Source organism: Salvelinus alpinus, chromosome 13 (genome assembly GCF_045679555.1).
Source record: "Salvelinus alpinus chromosome 13, SLU_Salpinus.1, whole genome shotgun sequence".
In the NCBI taxonomy this organism is placed as follows: domain Eukaryota; kingdom Metazoa; phylum Chordata; class Actinopteri; order Salmoniformes; family Salmonidae; genus Salvelinus; species Salvelinus alpinus.
The window spans coordinates 39,554,681-39,576,236 of NC_092098.1; the positions used below are offsets into that span (position 1 = coordinate 39,554,681).

The window sequence follows — 21,556 nt, forward strand, 5'->3', positions numbered from 1 at the left end:
AAGGGAATGCCTGACAGCTTGAAAGACGTTTTGGACACTACAGTGAAAATGGTTAACTTTGTTAAAGCAAGGCCCCTGAACTCTCGTGTATTTTCTGCACTATACAATGATATGGGCAGCAACCATGTAACGCTTTTACAACATACAGATATGCGCTGGTTATCAAGCGGCAAAGTATTGATACGTTTTTTTGAATTGAGAGACGAGCTTAAAGTTTTCTTTACTGACCATAATTTTCACTTGTCTGCCTGCTTGCATGATGACGAGTTTCTCACACGACTGGCCTATCTGTGTGATTTTTTTGTCTCGCCTGAATGATCTGAATCTAGGATTATAGGGACTCTGCAACTATATTCAATGTGCAGCACAAAATTGAGACTATGATTAAGAAGTTGTAGCTCTCTCTGTCTGCATTAATACGGACAACATACAGGTCTTTCCATTATTGTATGATTTTTTGTGTGCAAATGAACTCAAGCTTACGGACAATGTCAAATGTGATATAGCGAAGCACCTGAGTGAGTTAGGTACGCAATTACGCAGGTACTTTCCCAAAACTGATGACACAAACAACTGGATTCGTTATCCCTTTCATGCCTGCCTCCAGTCCACTTACCGATATCTGAACAAGAGAGCCTCATCGAAATTGCAACAACCGGTTCTGTGAAATGGAATTTAATCAGAAGCCACTGCCAGATTTATGGACTGGGCTGCGCTCAGAGTATCCTGCCTTGGCAAATCGCACTGTTCAGGCACTGATGCCCTTTGCAACCACGTACCTATGTGAGAGTGGATTCTCAGCCCTCACTAGCATGAAACCTAAATACAGGCACAGACTGTGTGGAAAATTATTTAAGACAGACTCTCTCCAATACAACCCAACATTGCAGAGTTATGTGTATCCTTTCAAGCACACCCTTCTCATTAACCTGTGGTGAGTTATTCACAATTTTCGATGAACAAATAAGGTTTTATATGTAAGATGGTTAAATAAAGAACAAACTTATTGATTATTATTATATTATTATTTGTGCCCTGTACCTATAAGAGCTCTTTGTCATTTCCCACGAGCCAGGTTGTGACAAAAACTCACACTCATTCTTATGTTTAATAAATGTATCGTATAGTGTGTGTGTGTGTGTGGCAGGCTTACAATGATGGCAAAAAACAACATTTGAGAGTGCACTGACCCTGGTGCTAGAGGGGGTACGCAGCTGGAGGTTGAATGTTTGAAGGGGTACGAGACTATAAAAAGTTTGGGAACCACTGTTGTAGAATGATGCAAACAGCTTCAACCTCTAATTTCCTATTGGATGTGAATAATTGGCCAATAGCTTAGACATGTTACTATACAGTCATGGCCAAAAGTTTTGAGAATGACACAAATATACATTTTCACAAAGTTTGCTGCTTCAGTGTCTATAGATATTTTGGTCAGATGTTACTAGGGAATACTGAAGTGTAATTACAAGCATTTCATAAGCGTCAAAGGCTTTTATTGACAATTACATGAAGTTGATGCAAAGTGTTGACCCTTCTTTTTCAAGACCTCTGCAATCTGCCCTGGCATGCTGTCAATTAACCTCTGGGCCACATCCTGACTGATGGCAGCCCATTCTTGCATAATCAATGCTTGGAGTTTGTCAGAATTTGTGGGTTTTTGTTTGTCCACCCGCCTCTTGAGGATTGACCACAAGTTCTCAATGGGATTAAGGTCTGGGGAGTTTCCTCACCATGGACCCAAAATATCGATGTTTTGTTCCCCGAGCCACTTAGTTATCACTTTTGCCTTATGGCAAGGTGCTCCATTATGCTGGAAAAGGCATTGTTCGTCACCAAACTGTTCCTGGATGGTTTGGAGAAGTTGCTCTCGGAGGATGTGTTGGTACCATTCTTTATTCATGGCTGTGTTCTTAGGCAAAATTGTGAGTGAGCCCACTCCCCTGGCTGAGAAGCAACCCCACACATGAATGGTCTCAGGATGATTTACTCTTGGCATGACACAGGACTGATGGTAGCGCTCACCTTGTCTTCTCCGGACAAGCTTTTTTCCGGATGCCCCAAACAATTGGAAAGGGGATTCATCAGAGAAAATTACTTTACCCCAGTCCTCAGAAGTCCAATCCCTGTACCTTTTGCAGAATATCAGTCTGTCTCTGATGTTTTTCCTGGAGAGAAGTGGCTTCTTTGCTGCCCTTCTTGACACCAGGCCATCCTCCAAAGTCTTCGCCTCACTGTGCGTGCAGATGCACTCACACTGCCTGCTGCCATTCCTGAGCAAGCTCTTTACTGGTGGTGCCGCGATCCCGCAGCTGAATCAACTTTAGGAGATGGTCCTGGCGCTTGCTGGACTTTCTTGGGCGCCCTGAAGCCTTCTTCACAACAATTGAACCGCTCTCCTTGAAGTTCTTGATGATCCGATAAATGGTTGATTTAGGTGCAATCTTACTGGCAGCAATATCCTTGCCTGTGAAGCCCTTTTTGTGCAAAGCAATGATGACGGCATGTGTTTCCTTGCAGGTAACCATGGTTGACAGAGGAAGAACAATGATTCCAAGCACCACCCTCCTTTTGAAGATTCCAGTCTGTTATTCAAACTCAATCAGCATGACAGAGTGATGTCCAGCCTTGTCCTCGTCAACACTCACACCTGTGTTAACGAGAGAATCACTGACATGATGTCAGCTGGTCCTTTTGTGGCAGGGCTGAAATGCAGCGGAATTTTTTGGGGGGGATTCAGTTCATTTGCATGGCAAAGAGGGACTTTGCAATTAATTGCAATTCATCTGTCCACTCTTCATAACATTCTGGAGTATATGCAAATTGCCATCATACAAACTGAGGCAGCAGACTTTGAAAATTAATATTTGTGTCATTCTCAAAACGTTTGGCCACGACTGTACATTAAAACATACTTTCTGTGTTGCAGAGACAATGCCTAACAATGTATGGCTACACACTGCACTCTCCACAGACAAATAACAGCCTTTTGTTCAGTTTGATCTAATTCTTACACACAGTCCACAGCACATCCCTGCAACATATGCTCCAGCATTCATTTACAAACTTGCCACATTCCAGCTGGCCAGCCAAACTTATGGAATGGAGAGCATATGGGTTCTACATCGTGGTCTCACAACAATTATGACATGAGGTGTCACATTTACCAAGAAACACATTACTCACCTAAATTGATGTTGTGATTACAGCATTGATGGATTATGTTTGACAGTTGATTTGACAGCCGCTCTGTTGCTAGCTACCACACTCACTTGTGTGCTTCTTTTCGCTGGTTCTCTTTCCAGGCCACACAGATGGAAGTCTAGGCTATCTATCAAGTCCTTGACTCGAGAGTCACAATGCCTATTGGCATACTGGAAGAAAAGATACAACAGTATATCCCCTGGCTGTTGTAGTCTTGAGCTGACTAATCTACAGTTCAGGGGCCTTATGTATCAAGCTTAGCAGAGTAGGATTGCTGATTTAGGGTCTGTTTTTTACCTTTAAGATCACATAAATAACATTACATGGACAGGGGGGACTTGATCCAAGATAAGCATTCCTACAGTAATATAAAACATGGTGTTTAATCCTTTTATATTACAGCTAGCTGTGGCAAAACAGAAAAAAAAATTGAGCTAGTCTCCCAAACCAATATGATGCAGCCTACATGAGATGACCCACATACATTTTAATGAAAAGATTAAAGGAATAGGTGACACAGGATGCACCCTAAATATGATTTGGAGATCTTGTATATTGGCTGCCTCGGGGATCAGGTTGATGTAATAGTCCACCTGTAATCCCTTGATATAGACTTAAATCTGATTGTATGTCAGCCTCAGTTGTAGATAGCATGCACAATGGAGAAAGGTCACACACTGTCATGGCCGTCAAAGGAAGTGGACCAAAGCGCAGCGTGGTGAGCGTACGTCATCCTTTTATTTAGAACAATGACGCCAACAAAACAACAAACAAAAAAAACAACCGTGAAGCTTACAGGGCTAAGTGCCACTAACAAAAGTCAACTACCCACAACGAAAGGAGGGGAAAAGGGCTACCTAAGTATGGTTCCCAATCAGAGACAACGATAGACAGCTGTCCCTGATTGAGAACCATACCCGGCCAAAACATACAGTGGGGAGAACAAGTATTTGATAGACTGCCGATTTTGCAGGTTTTCCTACTTACAAAGCATGTAGAGGTCTGTAATTTTTATCATAGGTACACTTCAACTGTGAGAGACGGAATTTAAAACAAAAATCCAGAAAATCACATTGTATGATTTTTAAGTAATTAATTCGCATTTTATTGCATGACATAAGTATTTGATCACCTACCAACCAGTAAGAATTCCGGCTCTCACAGACCTGTTAGTTTTTCTTTAAGAAGCCCTCCTGTTCTCCACTCATTACCTGTATTAACTGCACCTGTTTGAACTCGTTACCTGTATAAAAGACACCTGTCCACCCACTCAATCAAACAGACTCCAACCTCTCCACAATGGCCAAGACCAGAGAGCTGTGTAAGGACATCAGGGATAAAATTGTAGACCTGCACAAGGCTGGGATGGGCTACAGGACAATAGGTAAGCAGCTTGGTGAGAAGGCAACAACTGTTGGCGCAATTATTAGAAAATGGAAGAAGTTCAAGATGACGGTCAATCACCCTCGGTCTGGGGCTCCATGCAAGATCTCACCTCGTGGGGCATCAATGATCATGAGGAAGGTGAGGGATCAGCCCAGAACTACACGGCAGGACCTGGTTAATGACCTGAAGAGAGCTGGGACCACAGTCTCAAAGAAAACCATTAGTAACACACTACGCCGTCATGGATTAAAATCCTGCAGCGCACGCAAGGTCCCCCTGCTCAAGCCAGCGCATGTCCAGGCCCGTCTGAAGTTTGCCAATGACCATCTGGATGATCCAGAGGAGGAATTGGAGAAGGTCATGTGGTCTGATGAGACAAAAATAGAGCTTTTTGGTCTAAACTCCACTCGCCGTGTTTGGAGGAAGAAGAAGGATTAGTACAACCCCAAGAACACCATCCTAACCGTGAAGCTTGGAGGTGGAAACATCATTCTTTGGGGATGCTTTTCTGCAAAGGGGACAGGATGACTGCACCGTATTGAGGGGAGGATGGATGGGGCCATGCATCGCGAGATCTTGGCCAACAACCTCCTTCCCTCAGTAAGAGCATTGAAGATAGGTCGTGGCTGGGTCTTCCAGCATGACAACGACCCGAAACACACAGCCAGGGCAACTAAGGAGTGGCTCCGTAAGAAGCATCTCAAGGTCCTGGAGTGGCCTAGCCAGTCTCCAGACCTGAACCCAATAGAAATTCTTTGGAGGGAGCTGAAAGTCCGTATTGCCCAGCGACAGCCCCGAAACCTGAAGGATCTGGAGAAGGTCTGTATGGAGGAGTGGGCCAAAATCCCTGCTGCAGTGTGTGCAAACCTGGTCAAGAACTACAGGAAACGTATGATCTCTGTAATTGCAAACAAAGGTTTCTGTACCAAATATTAAGTTCTGCTTTTCTGATGTATCAAATACTTATGTCATGCAATAAAATGCGAATTAATTACTTAAAAATCATACAATGTGATTTTCTGGATTTTTGTTTTAAATTCCGTCTCTCACAGTTGAAGTGTACCTATGATAAAAATTACAGACCTCTACATGCATTGTAAGTAGGAAAACCTGCAAAATCGGCAGTGTATCAAATACTTGTTCTCCCCACTGTAGAAACACAAAATTATAGAAAACATAACATAGAATGCCCACCTCAAATCACACCCTGACCAAACTAAATAGAGACATAAAAAGGCTCTCTAAGGTCAGGGCGTGACACACACACAAGCCATTGCTACTGTTGAGGGGGACGAACAGCTTAAAGAATTTCCCTCCCTCGATAATTTCCAAGCGACTCTCCATTCGCACAAACTTCCCTATCCATCACAGGAGGGTAGCCTACATGGTTTAATTATTAGAAGGTATGCACACATATATTTGAAACTCTTTATCACCGTCCAGCACAACCAACCCCCTGTTAATTTTTTTCACTATTCACCTGCCATAAATTGATTTTCTGGTGGGTAAGTAGCACTTATGTAAATGCCACGGCCACATTTAATCTACATGGGCAGTTTTTCTAAGAAGGAAACAGAAATGTAAAATAGTCCTCTTCATTTAGATGCACATAATTACAGAAATACGAGGACTGGTATAACCTTGTCCCCAAGCTCATTTGCTACCGCATGTACAGTAGATTCGACAGAGAAGGTTCGACAGAGAGAAGAGCCAGCTTGGGAACGAGATTAGGACTAGTACAATCATCGGTCTATAATATGGGGATATATAGAACAAAATTCCATTGATTTCAATACATACATACATGAAAACACTAGGAACGCGTATGCTATTTGTTGACATTCTATACCATTTCTGTTCTCACGCTATGCGCCTATGTGAGCGTATGTTCTTAAATTAATAATTAACCTAGATGTATTGATTAAACATATTTTGGCCTCCGCAATAATGTATATCATACCTGTAATATACACACCAGTTGAAATTGAGTTTCTTCTGCAGACCATACCTTACATTCTGGACAGATTTCTAAATGCGGATATGGGGGCCATTTCTTAACTACCTCATCAGCAAGGTAAATGCATCTTACCACCTCTGAACAGAAACCACCTTTCGGTAACAGCTCCAGACTAAACAGTTTCTCTACAGTATCTCTGTATATTTTATCTTGGTTGGTTGTTCATATTCACATACACCCCTGTGCATTTAAATGAGCAAGACTGAACCGACCACTTATTTACAGTCTATGTGCATATTGTGAACAACCTCAGTCAATATTTCGGGCATTACCTTGCGACTGTGATTACGTTAACCTTTCACTTGCATGGAGGAGACGAAGGCAGCACCCCTTGTTAATTATTCATAAATGTGTTAAGTTCATTTTTGACATAAAGCTGAATGTTAATGAATGCAGGAGGTGTGAGTCATACATGGGCAGGAAAACAGACAGCTTTCCTCCCAGACTAACATAGCAGATAACTCTCCATCAACTCATGATGGCAGCAAAACAAATGATCTTGGATCGAGACACTGGTTCTGTTCCAATGGCCACACTAGCAGACCACTTAGAATGAAGCAATGTAGTGTGCAAGCGGTATGGATATTGGGTTGTAGTAACTGTATTGTCAAATGTGCTTAAAAAATAAAATGGAGGTCACATATAATGAGCAACACTTAGGATCTGCTTCCTGGACACAGATCAAGCCTACACCTGGACTGAAAAGCATGGTCAATGGAAATACATTTTTTGTCCAGGACTAGCTGGGAAACTGGCCCCATAGTGTTATTTTCTGTTCGCACATTACCTTAACTTAATTCATTCAAACAAAGCATTGTTGCCCTGTGACAACATAACATATTGGTCTCAAAGGGACATGACATGAAAATCATTCATAATTATCAAAATTATTATTCCTGTATTACTATCAGTGTTTTTAAAACGCATTACTTATCCTGTTATATTAACTGCTTATCCCTCAACGATGATGAATTAAACATAACATTGCTGTTCGTCAGTGCCATGACAGGGTATGTATGTTTGTGCAGTACATGCCGGTTTCTGCAAGAGATCACTGATAGTATGCACATTGTTTGTTTGATTGTATGGCCATCACTTTCATATACATGTGTGTTTATTCCATCTTCGATTTATCCTACAGATGTTGCAGATAACATGTTTATCCTAGATAAACTATTATGAATTAAATATATGAGATTGCTTCCCTTGAGTGACAGCAGTGTATTCATGACGTCTAGATCACATATAGCGCTTTCCAAAATATACCCTATCCTCTACTACCAATATACTGTAGCATCATCCAAATGGGCACATTAAATATCCATCGCGTCAATGTTACTGTATCGAATGATTCATAGCATGAAGACCTTGTCTTTGGTTACACTGGGACAGATACATCAGGCAGATCTAATTGGAAAGACTTAAGGTCAGCCTACCCCGAGGCCAACAGATATATAGCCGTCCTCGTGCCTTAAATGACAGCTGGCTAAATTACCCATTCTCTAGATACAGTATCTCGTATACAGTAGGAGACCAGGAACAGACAGGCACACAGGTTCCCATTTAACCTCTGTACTTTGACTGGTCCACCCTAGGTACAATAAATGGAGAGAGTGAGTGCCTACCTACATGTACTGATCCATTTAACCAGAGACATTAGATGAAACCTGTCAGATTTGTGGGGGTGAGGCATCAGTAGACTAGAACTGAATTTGATCTAAGTTGAAAGGGTTCTGAGCAGTTCAATACCCCACATCTTTCCCCCTTCAATTTACCAAACTGGAGGAAAAACAACTTTGTATTAGGTCAGTGCAGGACTTTACCTGTGTAGTTCTATGGTGACCGTTAGTCAGGCACGAGAGGACACGCCCATTTAGACGGACCGGAACAGAGGACACTTTTCTCAATGTGGAGAAGCCCAACTGTGGTATCTCACTAAATGTACTATCTTTGATTTAACTTCTCCCAACTATAATTTGTCCCAATCTTGCAGACAGGAGATTTAGGCTTCCTTATTTCTGATCAACTGAATGATAAGGAACTGCATACATCCATAAATTATAATAAATTAGAACACATACACAGTATGTAACCCAATTACACTTTTTTTCTGACAGTGCTATAATGACGAGTAGAAAGGACACATGATTTTTATGTATTGTATTTTCTTTAGTACTTTACATATAAGGGGGAAATACAAGGGTTTTCTTTTTCTGGAGAATACAGGAAATTGAACAGTGCTCTGTACATGAACATAGTATCGTCAGTGAGCTGGCGTACGGTCACCATGTCTCCACCTGGGGGTACACTTCAAAAGTATTCATCCACATGTGAGAAAGTCTCTAGCAGCAGCTTGCAGAAGAAACACAGGATGTACACAGAAGTATGCACACCTTCACCAAAGTCACATTACAAAAATGGTTTAGCATATACATATATACATTGAGAAAGGAAACATAAAAAAAATCTCAGAAGCCATAAAATGTTTTTAATAGACATTTTGTTATGATCTCTGAAAGAATAATCAAATTGGAAAGTCAGAACTATAAAAAAAGAAAGAATGTTAAAAAGCTGCTATTAGAAACTTAATCCACCGTTGTTAAGCAGTGGTAATGATTTGGGTTGACCATAGTAATACATGAGACAAAATACCCATCTGATGATCAAAGTACAGTAGAGAATCAATACATTCATCCTGAGACACCATCGTTTAAAATGGGGGTTAAAAAAAAAAGAAAGAAAAAAAGTCTGGCTGTAACCAACAGTTCATTTCCTCAACCGGTTTCTTTGTAAAAGCGTGGGTTTGAAGCGAGGGCAAGAATTGTTGTCTTTGATTTTGAAGACCATTTACCTTTAGATGTTAATAGGGCTTGATTGAGATTTAATCACATTGTGTAATTAGGTCATTATTCAATGAAACCACTTGGAATGCACATCACATGGTATGCTGTAAATCAAATGAACTGAATAGCAAAAAAAATACTTAATAGCAGGTGACAAAATGTCAGCCATCTAGGTTGATGTTTTTTGTGGAAATTAATTGATTGGAATTGATTCATAACTCAAATTGAGAGGTTGGGTGACATTTGTTCTTCCATTGTGGTCAAATTGCACATCATATGATTAACAAAAACACAGCAAATCCACACCCTACTTAGAGCACACAAATAAAGGTGAATTAAAAACTGATTGAACAGTTTTCCATCCTGTTTATTTTTCATTACTCTTGAAAAAATCTTGGCAGATCTTCAGATCAGTACGAAACAACATGATCTTCAAAGAATCAGTCATCATCCCACCCAGTGCTTTAAAATTCATCACACTCTAGCTAGCCAACACTTCTACATAACCAAACCTATAAATGGAATCCCATTGCATTCATCATTTGCAGTCATTCTATTTTGTGCAGGTTCACTAACCAAAACTCCTAGTATTACATTTAAGATTTCATCAAACACAGACAGTCCTGAGAAACTTAAAAGGCGTCACCACCATAACAATAGCCCAATGCGTCAGCACCAGTGCGCTTGGCTTCTGTGACGGTCATGACCAGCATCTATGCTTTATTACGGACATATTTTGGACCAAACACAGTACTTCTCATTCTCTGTTTAGATTGATTGGAAATTAATATCGTGACTCGGTACAAAATCGTTGGTGTTCAATGGGGAGCATGATTACACGAGGTCACCGTGTTTAAAAATAAAAAATAAAATGGAACGATTTCTGCTGCAAAATATTTTGGTGGGATGAGAGTTCTTCCATTGTAATTCTCAGGTGTACAGTGGGACATCTTAGTAAAAACTGCAGAGGAAACACTATGCTTACAGTGATGGGCCAACACGTTCCCCCTTCTCTATCTCTGCATGACTAACTAGTTCAATGTAATGTTGCTGCTGAAGAGGAACTCAGCTGGTCATGGTATGTACATACGAGGGAGGGCTGTACTATGCAGGTCTGGCACGGCATGCATGTAATGCATGATACAACATATGTCCTTTAGTATTGTCTAGGTATAATTAGATAATTACAATACAAACATTTACAAATTTGGAAAATTGCTGATTGTGCCTCAGTATCTCCTTTCATGCAAAGAATGTCGAAGATCGTTTACTTCACAATATACGTACAAGCTTTAGTATTTCCCAATATAACTAAACCTTTGACAAGTTGTAGCGTTTTGGATAATTGCCCTCCGCACTGGCCCCTAACCCAAAGTGTGAAAACAGGGTGTCAGCATTGAAATCAGTTGTGATCAGTGAAACCCATTCTATAACCTATTCTAAGGCATTAGACTTAATCAGGAAAGTGTATGAAACCAGTATTAGGGCACTGGCTTGGAATTTGTATGAAATGTAGCAAAATGTACAGTAATGATATTGAATGAAATCATAGCATGTGCTGTACCAAGAACAATGAAGGAGGTTCTGCCATTGACGAATGCTTCCCTACTCTGGCAAAATAAAATTAATTGGTTACATTGTTTTTAATGAGCGTCTTTGACAATTGGTTGTCCATCATGTTGTTCCGTGTTGCGTCCCAAAAGCTGTTTCTCTGAAAATGTAATCTGCACATCGAAGGCCTCTTTGTTGGAGAAGGTACTTGGTGTTGGGACAACCCGACAAACACAGAGCCAAGACCCAACCTATCCTACTAAAAACACTCCTGTCCGTATCACGCTCGCTAACTAACCTCCAGTAGGAGTGACGGAGCACTTAAAATCCATCCTGCGGAACCGTGCTCACGACTGAAGCTTATAAGTCCATTTGAGAGTGTACTCCTCTACCTCTATAGAAGGGACATCCATACATAGCCATTTCTCTAGCGTTTAAAATTCTTGTCTAGTCTTTGGCTTTCCAATTTTTTTCCGACTTCCAAAAAAGTGTGTACGGGAAACGGCACTGTGCAAAGAAAAAGAAAACGAACAAAAACAGAAGTGTAGTTGGCCTTGCTTTTTGTTTGTGAAAAGTTCTCTCTCACTAAAGTGAAAAAAGAGAAAAATAGAAAGGAAAGTATTTTTTGAAAGCTGTAAGGAGGGTGCTTCTTAACAGCCGCCCCTTCAGGCTATTTCCTTTATCCTGCGCATGTAATCATGAAGTTCCTCTGGGTCCTGGAAACCCATGTCCTGGCAGACCCACTGAATGTCCTCTTCATCTGCAATGGGGATGGAGTTATAGGGCATGTCTTCTGTGGGGAGCGTGGTGAAGGTGGTGAACTTGACGCGCTTGCGCTTGGAGGTTGGCGAGCTGGCCTCCTCGCCATGCTCCTTGGTGGAGCCCCCAGAGCTGCCGTCGCCCCTCCCGTGGACCTGGCTCTGAACGCTTGTCTGGGAGCTGCCGCTGCTGTGGTGGTCACCATGGCAACAAGTCTGTACCCCTTCCAGGGGGTTAATGGGGCTCTCCACTGTCTGGGGTGAAAGCTCACTCTGGGCCCTCAAGGGCTGTCCGTTCCCTAAAAAAACCCAGTGGTGGGAATGGTCCATGTTGGCCTGGCCCTCAGGGGGGATTCTCTTGTGGCGGTACTTGAGGACAAACACAATGCAGTTGATGAGGAAGACCAGGATGGCAAGGCAGAAGACGCCCAGGAGGGCGTACATGCCGATCTCCAGGTCGGTCATGCTGCGGGGCGCATGGATGAAATCATCATCTTCCTCTTCTTCCTCTCCCTCGGTGGGCCTCTCCTGGTTGCTGATGGTCGGGAAGTTGGTGTAGTCGATGGGAACGCTCGCCGGCTGCTCGTTGGACGGCTCGAAGCCTCTGTCGCCGAGGTTGGAGTCCTCCACCGGCCGCCTGGTGACACGGGCTGGCTCAATTTCGATCTCGCTTTCCATTTCTTCCTCGGAGTCTTCCTCCGGGCCGAAGCGGACTTTCACGTACACAGGGGCCGAAGCGATGACGCTCTTGCGCTTGGTCTTCTGACAGGCCTCGCAGATGGTCATCTCCATACGCACCATCTCCCCGGAGCCCTCGCCCTCCGCCACAACCACCGGCCAGCGGTGCTGAGGCTCCTGGGATATGGACACCACCTTGTCGTCCAGTGTGGAAGCGTTGAGGTTGTAGTCCTTCGGGTCGAAGAAGGTCAGAGGCGATGCGGTGCTGTCGCTGTAGTAAAGCCAGATGGACAAGCTGGCCTCCTGTGATAACAACAACAGGAAAAGGGTGTTTTTAGTATTTTTGTTAGGTAAATGCAGCTTTCAAATGCCATTTTTGCTATTTCACAGATTAATTATTCATACAGTAACCCCATGGACAAACTTTCCTGGAAGGCTAGAGAGAGACACCTTTTTAATGTTTTGAAGAAACAAACAGATTTACCAAATAACAATATACTGCAAATCAAACTACATGATTCATGTTTAGAAATTACAAACATTGGTTGATATAGTTGTTTCTTCAAAAACTGATAATTTCGATGGTTCAAACAGACGCTCTTTCACTCCTCTACGTATGATGTATGATGTGAATATATGTGAGTCCAATTCCTGCCTTTGAAGTCTCTGACTCGCTCGATCCCTAAATCTTCTAAGCCTCTCTAAACATCGGCACCCCCTGCCTCGGCACAGACCGAGACACACACAGGCGGTCTGTCTCAGTAGTGTACGCCAGCGAACACAAAGCTCGCTCTAAGAAAGGAGGGGTGAGTGGGTGTTTTGCAACTGTTGTCCTGCAGACAAACAACAGACAGAGCTGCACAACTGCACAGCACTTTACCTGACAGCTTGAGTCTGGCTTCATGAGAGTAATGGCAATGTTCGGTGGCCATGTCTCCAAGTAACGAGGTGGTTTTTGACAGAAGCATTCCTTTGGCTCCTGCTAAAACAATACCTCTCAGCTCAGCCTAGCGTACCTGCTCTGTAGGGCTGACAAAAGAAAAAAGCTTTTCTGACAGAGCACTTTTAGTCCCCAACCGAGATGTCTTTTCATATTCTAACGGGAGAGGCATTTATCCAAATTCTGTCTGGATTGGAACGCTCTGTTTGAGAGTGTAGACATATTTTTCTTTGATTCAGGCAGAGGATACTGAACTTCAAGGTTGCTATGACATTCCTGTTCGAACACGGGCCTCTGTCATCTCCACTTGTCAAGATGAATGGGGCCTTTGAAACATGATTTAAATAATACATTGAGTATGACACCCTGTCCTGATGAAGCCACTAGTAGTACACCAACATGTTCAAAAGGTTAGACACAAAGCAAACAAAGTACTCAGTATACTCGAGGGTGACTGGAATGTTCTAATTATAATTCCTCAATAGGATAATGAATCAATCACTGTTACCTATTTATTAAGTTCTCTTTGGAGATCTCAGGATTAACTGTGGTTAACAGATCAACAGTATTTCCCCAGAAGGGAAATTAGACCATACAATTAAATAGGATCTCTGTGACTTAGACAGCCAAAGCATTGCTGACTCATAGAAGGGAGGATTTGTGCATCCTCTCTGTTCTTAGATGCTAAATGACAATAGCTGCCCTGGCAAACGAGATCACAGTTCACACTCGGGATGGTTGAAATAAACAAATGTTAATCAAATGCACATATAACCTAATAAAAATGGGGCGGATTCCGGGCTAATAGAAAGAGACCGTGGCTTATTCACTTCCCTCAGTTGTAGTTTATGGCTCTCATTCATTCATGGAGTAAGACAGGGGACGTTTAGCAGACGCGGCGGGTGAGGTTTCTCCTGTGAAACAGAATCAAATGGTGTGAAATAACCTGAGCACCCCTCGGAGAGGTCCATTGGCGGAGGGATTGGCTGCCTTTTATGGCCCAGCCTCAGAGAGCACTTTAGGACAATACATTATGCTAATTAAATGTAAGGTGGCCAAGCAGCGGAAGGTGAGTTTAATTGGAATTAAATGCTGGGCCCTGACGGTTTAGTTTTGTTTGGCCACCGCCAGCGCAGAGAGAGAGTTGGTGAAGAAACAATAGCTGTCGTCCCCAATTTCCAAGGCATTGAAACCTGGCTATGTTCTCTCATTGTGGGGGAATATGAACGACCCAAGTGTGAAACAACACAGTGCGATCTGGCTTCTCAGGAAAAGGTGAAGGACTGTGCCCAATTCATTCTTTGGGAGGATTTAGAGAAACTGAAGTCCCCAGTTGCAAGACTCAAACATGCCGGATATAAGGCCGATTCCTCTGACTTTTATTAAACAAGATGTATTTTTGCTGGTGTGATGAGACGTTCCCTGGGAGTTTTTTGTAACAAATAGATTTATTTTCAGGCTTGTGTGTTGGAGGGCTGTTTGGGTGCAGCACAGCAATAAGGCAAATAGGCGAATGAGCACTGCGAGCGTCAACAGTCCATTTTCTGGATGTGTGTGATGTCATGAAAATTCATGAGCTGCTTCCCACAGATGTTCAATTCTAGGTTCATATTAGCGGGTTGGATGCAGTGTTACCGATGTTTCCCTATGGAAATCAACACCTATGGTGTAATGCCTGTAAGAAATACTGTTTTTCCAACTATAGTATCTATAAAAAAATGACACCCATGCATTAAAACCTCTACGGGATTGGTGTCCCCCTGTGGGACGGTTGAGCTAACGTGCGCTAATGTGATTAGCATGACGTTGTAAGTAACAAGAACATTTCCCAGGACATAGACAAGTCTTATGGGCAGAAAACTTAAATTCTTGTTCATCTAACTGCACTGTCCAATTTACAGTAGCTATTGTTTGAGGAGAGTGCACAGCTATATACTTGAAAATGTATCAATTGACCAATTAGGCACATTTGGGAAGAATTGATACAAAGCAATGGTTCATTGGATCAGTCTAAAACCTTGCACATACACTGCTGCCATCTAGTGGCCAAAATCTAAATTGCGCCTAGACTCCTAAGTGATATAATGGCCTTTCTCTTGCATTTCAAAGATGATGGGAAAAACATGTAATAATAGAAAACACATGTTTTTTATTTGTATTATCTTTTACCAGATCTAATGTGTTATATCCTCCTACATTAATTTCACATTTCCACAAACTTCAAAGTGTTTCCTTTCAAATGGTATCAAGAATATGCATATCCGAGGGCCTCCCGGGTGGCGCAGTGGTCTAGAGCACTGCATCGCAGTGCTATGCTGCGCCACCAGAGTCTGGGTTCGCGCCCAGGCTCTGTCGCAGCCGGCCGCGACCGGGAGGTCCGTGGGGCGACGCACAATTGGCTTAGCGTCGTCCGGGCTAGGGAGGGTTTGGCCGGTAGGGATATCCTTGTCTCATCGCGCTCCAGCGACTCCTGTGGCGGGCCGGGCGCAGTGCGCGCTAACCGAGGGGGGCGGGTGCACGGTGTTTCCTCCGACACATTGGTGCGGCTGGCTTCCGGGTTGGAGGCGCGCTGTGTTAAGAAGCAGTGCGGCTTGGTTGGGTTGTGCTTCGGAGGACGCATGACTTTCGACCTTCGTCTCTCCCGAGCCCGTACGGGAGTTGTAGCGATGAGACAAGATAGTAATTACTAGCGATTGGATACCACGAAAATTGGGGAGAAAAGGGGATAAAAAAAAAAAAAAAAAAAAAACTCTCCAGAGATGTTCGGGTTCAAGTCTGAGCTCTGGCTGAGCCACTCAAGGACATTCAGAGACTTGTCCCGAAGTCACTCCTGCATTGTCTTGTCTGTGCCCCACACTGAGTTCCTGAACACCCTGGAGCAGGTTTTCATTAAGGATCTCTCTGTACTTTTCTCCGTTCATCTTTCCCTCAATCCTGACTAGTCTCCCAGTCCCTGCCGCTGCAAAACATCCCCACAGCATGATGCTGCCACCACCATGCTTCACCATAGGGATGGTGCCAAGTTTCCTCCAGACGTGACGCTTGGCATTCAGGCCAAATAGTTCAATCTTGGTTTCATCAGACCAGAGAATCTTGTTTCTCATGGTCTGAGAGTGCTTTAGGTGCCTTTTGGCAAACTCCAACTGGGCTGCCATGTGCCTTTTACTGAGGAGTGGCTTCTGTCTGGCCACTCTACCATAAAAACCTGATTGGTGGAGTGCTGCAGAGATGGTTGTCCTTCTGGAAGGTTCTCCGATCTCCACAGAGGAACTCTGGAGCTCTGTCAGAGTGCCCATTGGGTTCTTGGTCACCTCCTTTATCAAGGCCCTTCTCCCCCGATTGCTCAGTTTGGCTGGGCGGCCAGCTCTTGGTGGTTCCAAACTTCTACCATTTAAGAATGATGGATGCCACTGTGTTCTTGGGGACCTTCAATGCTTAAAAATTATTTGGTACCCTTCCCCAGATCTGTGCCTCAACACAATTGTGTCTCGGAGCTCTATGGATAATTCCCTCGACCTCATGGCTTGGTTTTTACTCTGACATGCACTGTAAACTGTGGGACCTTAAATAGACAGGTGTGTGCCTTTCCAAATCATGTCCAATCAATTGAATTTAACATAGGTGGACACCAAACAAGTTATAGTAACATCTGAAGGATGATCAATGGAAACAGTATGCACTCAAGCTCAATTTCCAGTCTCATAGCAATGGGCCTGAATAGGTGTAAATAAAGCATCTGTTTTGTGTGTAGATTGATGAGGATATTTTTTATTTCATCCATTTTAGAATAAGGCTGTAATGTAACAAAATGTGAAAAAAGGGAAGGGGCCTGAATCGTTTCTGAATGCACTGTATGATTTTTGTTCATTAAGGAATATTCATGAAGACATGCTGTAGCACCACTTCAAATAATTGTGGTGCTCCAGCTGCAATGCCTTGAGAATAGAAATGAATAGAATGTCCTCTTCACACCATTTAGATAAAACATGTATTAAATGGCTTTCAATGAGAAGAAGTACTATAGAGATAGAGAACACGACAGTGTTATGTTCGCTGGAGTGACCTTCCTCCAAAGGTGTGAGAAGGCATGTCCTGGCACATTCAGACACTGTAACCATGGCAATGCCTTCTGTACTATGAGGCGGCTGGTTTGACAATGTTTTGTTATTTACCTGAAAATGTATTTTGTCATTGAGTATCTTTGAAGGCCATCATGAATCAGGTCTGTACATTGAAGAAGAGCTTTATGTTCTATGAGTTATACAGTTGCTGTGGTGTTCTATTAACAAGATCAAAAGACACCAAGCTCAATAGGTACCTTGGTGAAAATGAACTCATCTATACTCACCTGAGTACCAAACAATATGATGACAGGTTGCTTACGTCTATAAACATTCACTGAGTATACTAAACATTAGGAACACCTTCCTAATATTGGGAACAGCCTCAATTAGTCGTGGCATGGACTCTACAAGGTGTCGAGAGCGTTCCACAGGAATGCTGGCCCATGTTGACTCCAATGCTTCCCACAGTTGTGTCAAGTTGGCTGAATGTCCTTTGGGTGGTGGACCATTCTTGATACATACGGGAAACTGTTGAGCGTGAAAAACCCAGCATCATTGCAGTTCTTGACACAAACCGGTTCTCCTGGCACCTACTACCAAACCCTATTCAAAGGCTCTTACATTTTTTGACTTGCCCATTCAACCTCTGAATGGCATACATACCCAATACATGTCTCAATTGTCTCAAGGCTTACAAATCCTTCTTTAACCTGTCTCCTCCCCTTCATCTATACTGATTGAAGTATATTTAACAAGTGACATCAATAAGAGATCATAGCTTTGATATGGATTCACCTGGTCAGTCTATGTCATGGAAAGAGCAGGGGTTCTTAATGTTTTATATACTCAAAGCTGACATCCACACAAACTCAATGCCCTCTACATGTATCATCATATATATTAGTATACAGTACCTGCTTTGGTGCAGCAAGTGTCTGCAGGCCAGTTGCCTTGGCGACCATAGTGTGACTGTTGCCAGGGCTGGGCTGTAGTGACAAAGAAAGTCCAGAGATGGCGTGGACGCGAAGTTCCAAGATGGAGACTTTCTCATCGGTGACGGAAAACGACGTCTCTCCCAACATGGCCTCCACAGCGAGTGGAGACTCCACCTGTAAACGACAAGAGACCGTTTGACTGTCACACCAAGCATTTTGTGTCATGACAGGGATACAGACAAGTGGGATATGAGTCTGTCTTTCTGTCCGTCTCCTGTGTAAGTGTGTGATAAATGAGACACTCAAGCCAAAATGAAAGCACCAGACACCGGATGCTGACCGGGGGCTGCCTCTTACAGCCTCCCTGTGCCCTACACTTGACCTCTTGACCTCTCTCCAGTGGGTGGTTGGCAAAAATGTGAGTCCATCGGATGGCTGCAGGGCACAAAATACAAAATAAAACCCCCACCCATCTTGAGCTAATCATGGGGCCTTGACAGGTCTGCCTCCATCATGGGGCCAAACACGGCATTTACAGCTCATTATTTCACCTTTCTGTTGTTGCCTCCGATTGCCTCGCAAAGGTCATGTGGGAAAAGTCAACCACAGAAGCACTCGCCTTCCTTTGTGAGTCATAAAGGACTTAACTTTTCTATTTTATTTTTTACATCAGCACTCAGATGTATAAGGCTGCCTGTGTGAAATACAGGAAGCTCTGTAAGATGGTTTAGATGATATGACAGGTTCTCCCCATCAAAGACCTATGTTTTGTCATTTTTTTTATGTTTTGTTTTTAGCTCTATTTTTTGGAGGATTAATACATTTTCCAGTCATTATTAATTGTATGTGTACTGCTCTGGTGACAACATCGGCTAGAGATGACTAGAGATGACCGCCGACTGTCTTTTCTCATTATCCAAATAGCTTGTTCACCTTCAGGCATAGTGCATCATTATCTTTCCAAATATTTTCCCTCTTGCTCATCCGAGCCTGGTTGGTTGTTCCACTTCTGTAGCAATTGGAGCTCATGCCAAATCTACAGTGAAGAGGGGCATTGAGAGCCTCTGCCTTTGTTAATTTGGCCTCCAACGGTCATAATAACATTTAATAGTGCTCAAAATCTTACCATCCTAAACAGCACACTAATTTGGCAATCTGTTATCATTACAGCCCTTCTCCCTGTTCAAAACACCCATTAAAAAGTAGTAAGAGCCCGTTAACACAGAGACAGAGTTGCCATCCTGATCTGTTGAGTATAGTGTGCTGAAGAGGCTGGACTGTCTGGTAAGGTGACGTGTACATAGAATGCTTTTAAACCGCTTTTTATGATGGCTCAATGTGGCTTGACGTCACCGGCCGCGTATGTCACCAGAGAGGACAAAGCTGTCGTCTTCTGATCCCAAGGTCTGCCGTCGGGGACTCCCAGATGCATATTTTCGGGATCAGATGTGCTGGAGAGGAGAGTTCCAGTTCATTGGTAGTCCGTCTCTCCTTTTTCTCCCCTACGCTCATAAAATGTAACCGCGGGGGATGAAAGTACATGAATACATGACTTCTAAAGTTTCACAAACGGTGGGGAATTCAGTTGAATGATGAAGTACTCTAAGCAGGACAGTTCTCCACCCTGGGTTTTGTCTCTAAAAAAGCTTTGAGTTAGGCACCTGTGTTTTTCCAACTCATTTGAGTAGCCACCGCGGTAGCAGTAAATTATCAGGGTGAATAACTAAGCTTTGTTTTTTTGTTTGGTCAAAATGAATGTGGATAATTGATTCACAATTAAATAAATGATTGTGTAATTACAAACAGAAATAACAGAAATTGGTAGAAATAACCCAAAGCATACAAATGGACCACTTCTATGGGTAGGCTAGTACTAATAGTCTTTTAGTAAAACATTAATAAAGAAATTAAAAGAAGTACCTTTCAGGTAAACTCTTTTAAGAGTGTGGATTGTACACATTACTTTGAATCTATGTCAAAGCTAACGCAACACAAATTTGGAGCCATACCACACATAGGTCCATGCAGTACATAGGTCATAGGTTAGGATGCACTTCGCCTGTACTAACAACCATTATCAAGCGTTCCCTCACTCCATCACATTCTGTGTGAGGCTGACAGAAATGGGTGTTATAAGTACACCTCACCAATGTCTATGGTTGTGTCGCAAATGGCGCCCTTTCCATATAACCCTCAAACTCAACTCTGGACCTTGAAGCCAGTTTCACTGTGTTTTTTAATTGTTCCCCTAAAATGTAACCGCGGGGGATGAAAGTACATGAATACATGACTTCTAAAGTTTCACAAACGGTGGGGAATTCAGTTGAATGATGAAGTACTCTAAGCAGGACAGTTCTCCACCCTGGGTTTTGTCTCTAAAAAAGCTTTGAGTTAGGCACCTGTGTTTTTCCAACTCATTTGAGTAGCCACCGCGGTAGCAGTAAATTATCAGGGTGAATAACTAAGCTTTGTTTTTTTGTTTGGTCAAAATGAATGTGGATAATTGATTCACAATTAAATAAATGATTGTGTAATTACAAACAGAAATAACAGAAATTGGTAGAAATAACCCAAAGCATACAAATGGACCACTTCTATGGGTAGGCTAGTACTAATAGTCTTTTAGTAAAACATTAATAAAAAAATTAAAAGAAGTACCTTTCAGGTAAACTCTTTTAAGAGTGTGGATTGTACACATTACTTTGAATCTATGTCAAAGCTAACGCAACACAAATTTGGAGCCATACCACACATAGGTCCATGCAGTACATAGGTCATAGGTTAGGATGCACTTCGCCTGTACTAACAACCATTATCAAGCGTTCCCTCACTCCATCACATTCTGTGTGAGGCTGACAGAAATGGGTGTTATAAGTACACCTCACCAATGTCTATGGTTGTGTCGCAAATGGCGCCCTTTCCATATAACCCTCAAACTCAACTCTGGACCTTGAAGCCAGTTTCACTGTGTTTTTTAATTGTTCCCCTCTAATCAGGGACTGTGTGAAATTAATGATCATGTAGAACAGAAAAGCAGCAGGGTGCGGAACCTTGTAGGGTAAGAGTTTGAATACCCCTGCCCTATAAAGTAGTGCTGCGCGATGAACTGAAATGTAGTTTTTTGTATTATTATTAAACAACAAATTGACCGATATTGGTTCAATTACTTGCATTTAGTTT

At 42.7% G+C, this 21,556-nt stretch overlaps 1 protein-coding gene across 2 annotated transcripts in view; it reads right to left on the minus strand.

Annotated features, from left to right (window-relative positions):
* Positions 1 to 8,752: 8,752 nt before the first annotated feature.
* tmem132e (transmembrane protein 132E) overlaps positions 8,753 to 21,556 on the minus strand; it is a 379,620-nt gene continuing 366,816 nt past the window's right edge. For both annotated transcript variants that reach the window (XM_071339298.1, XM_071339297.1), the window contains exons 8-9: positions 18,356 to 18,550; positions 8,753 to 12,740 (exon numbers count right to left, since the gene is read on the minus strand). In XM_071339298.1, the coding sequence (XP_071195399.1) occupies positions 11,667 to 12,740; positions 18,356 to 18,550 (1,269 nt within the window). In that variant the 3' untranslated portion in view covers positions 8,753 to 11,666. The remainder of the gene's footprint in view (positions 12,741 to 18,355; positions 18,551 to 21,556) is intronic.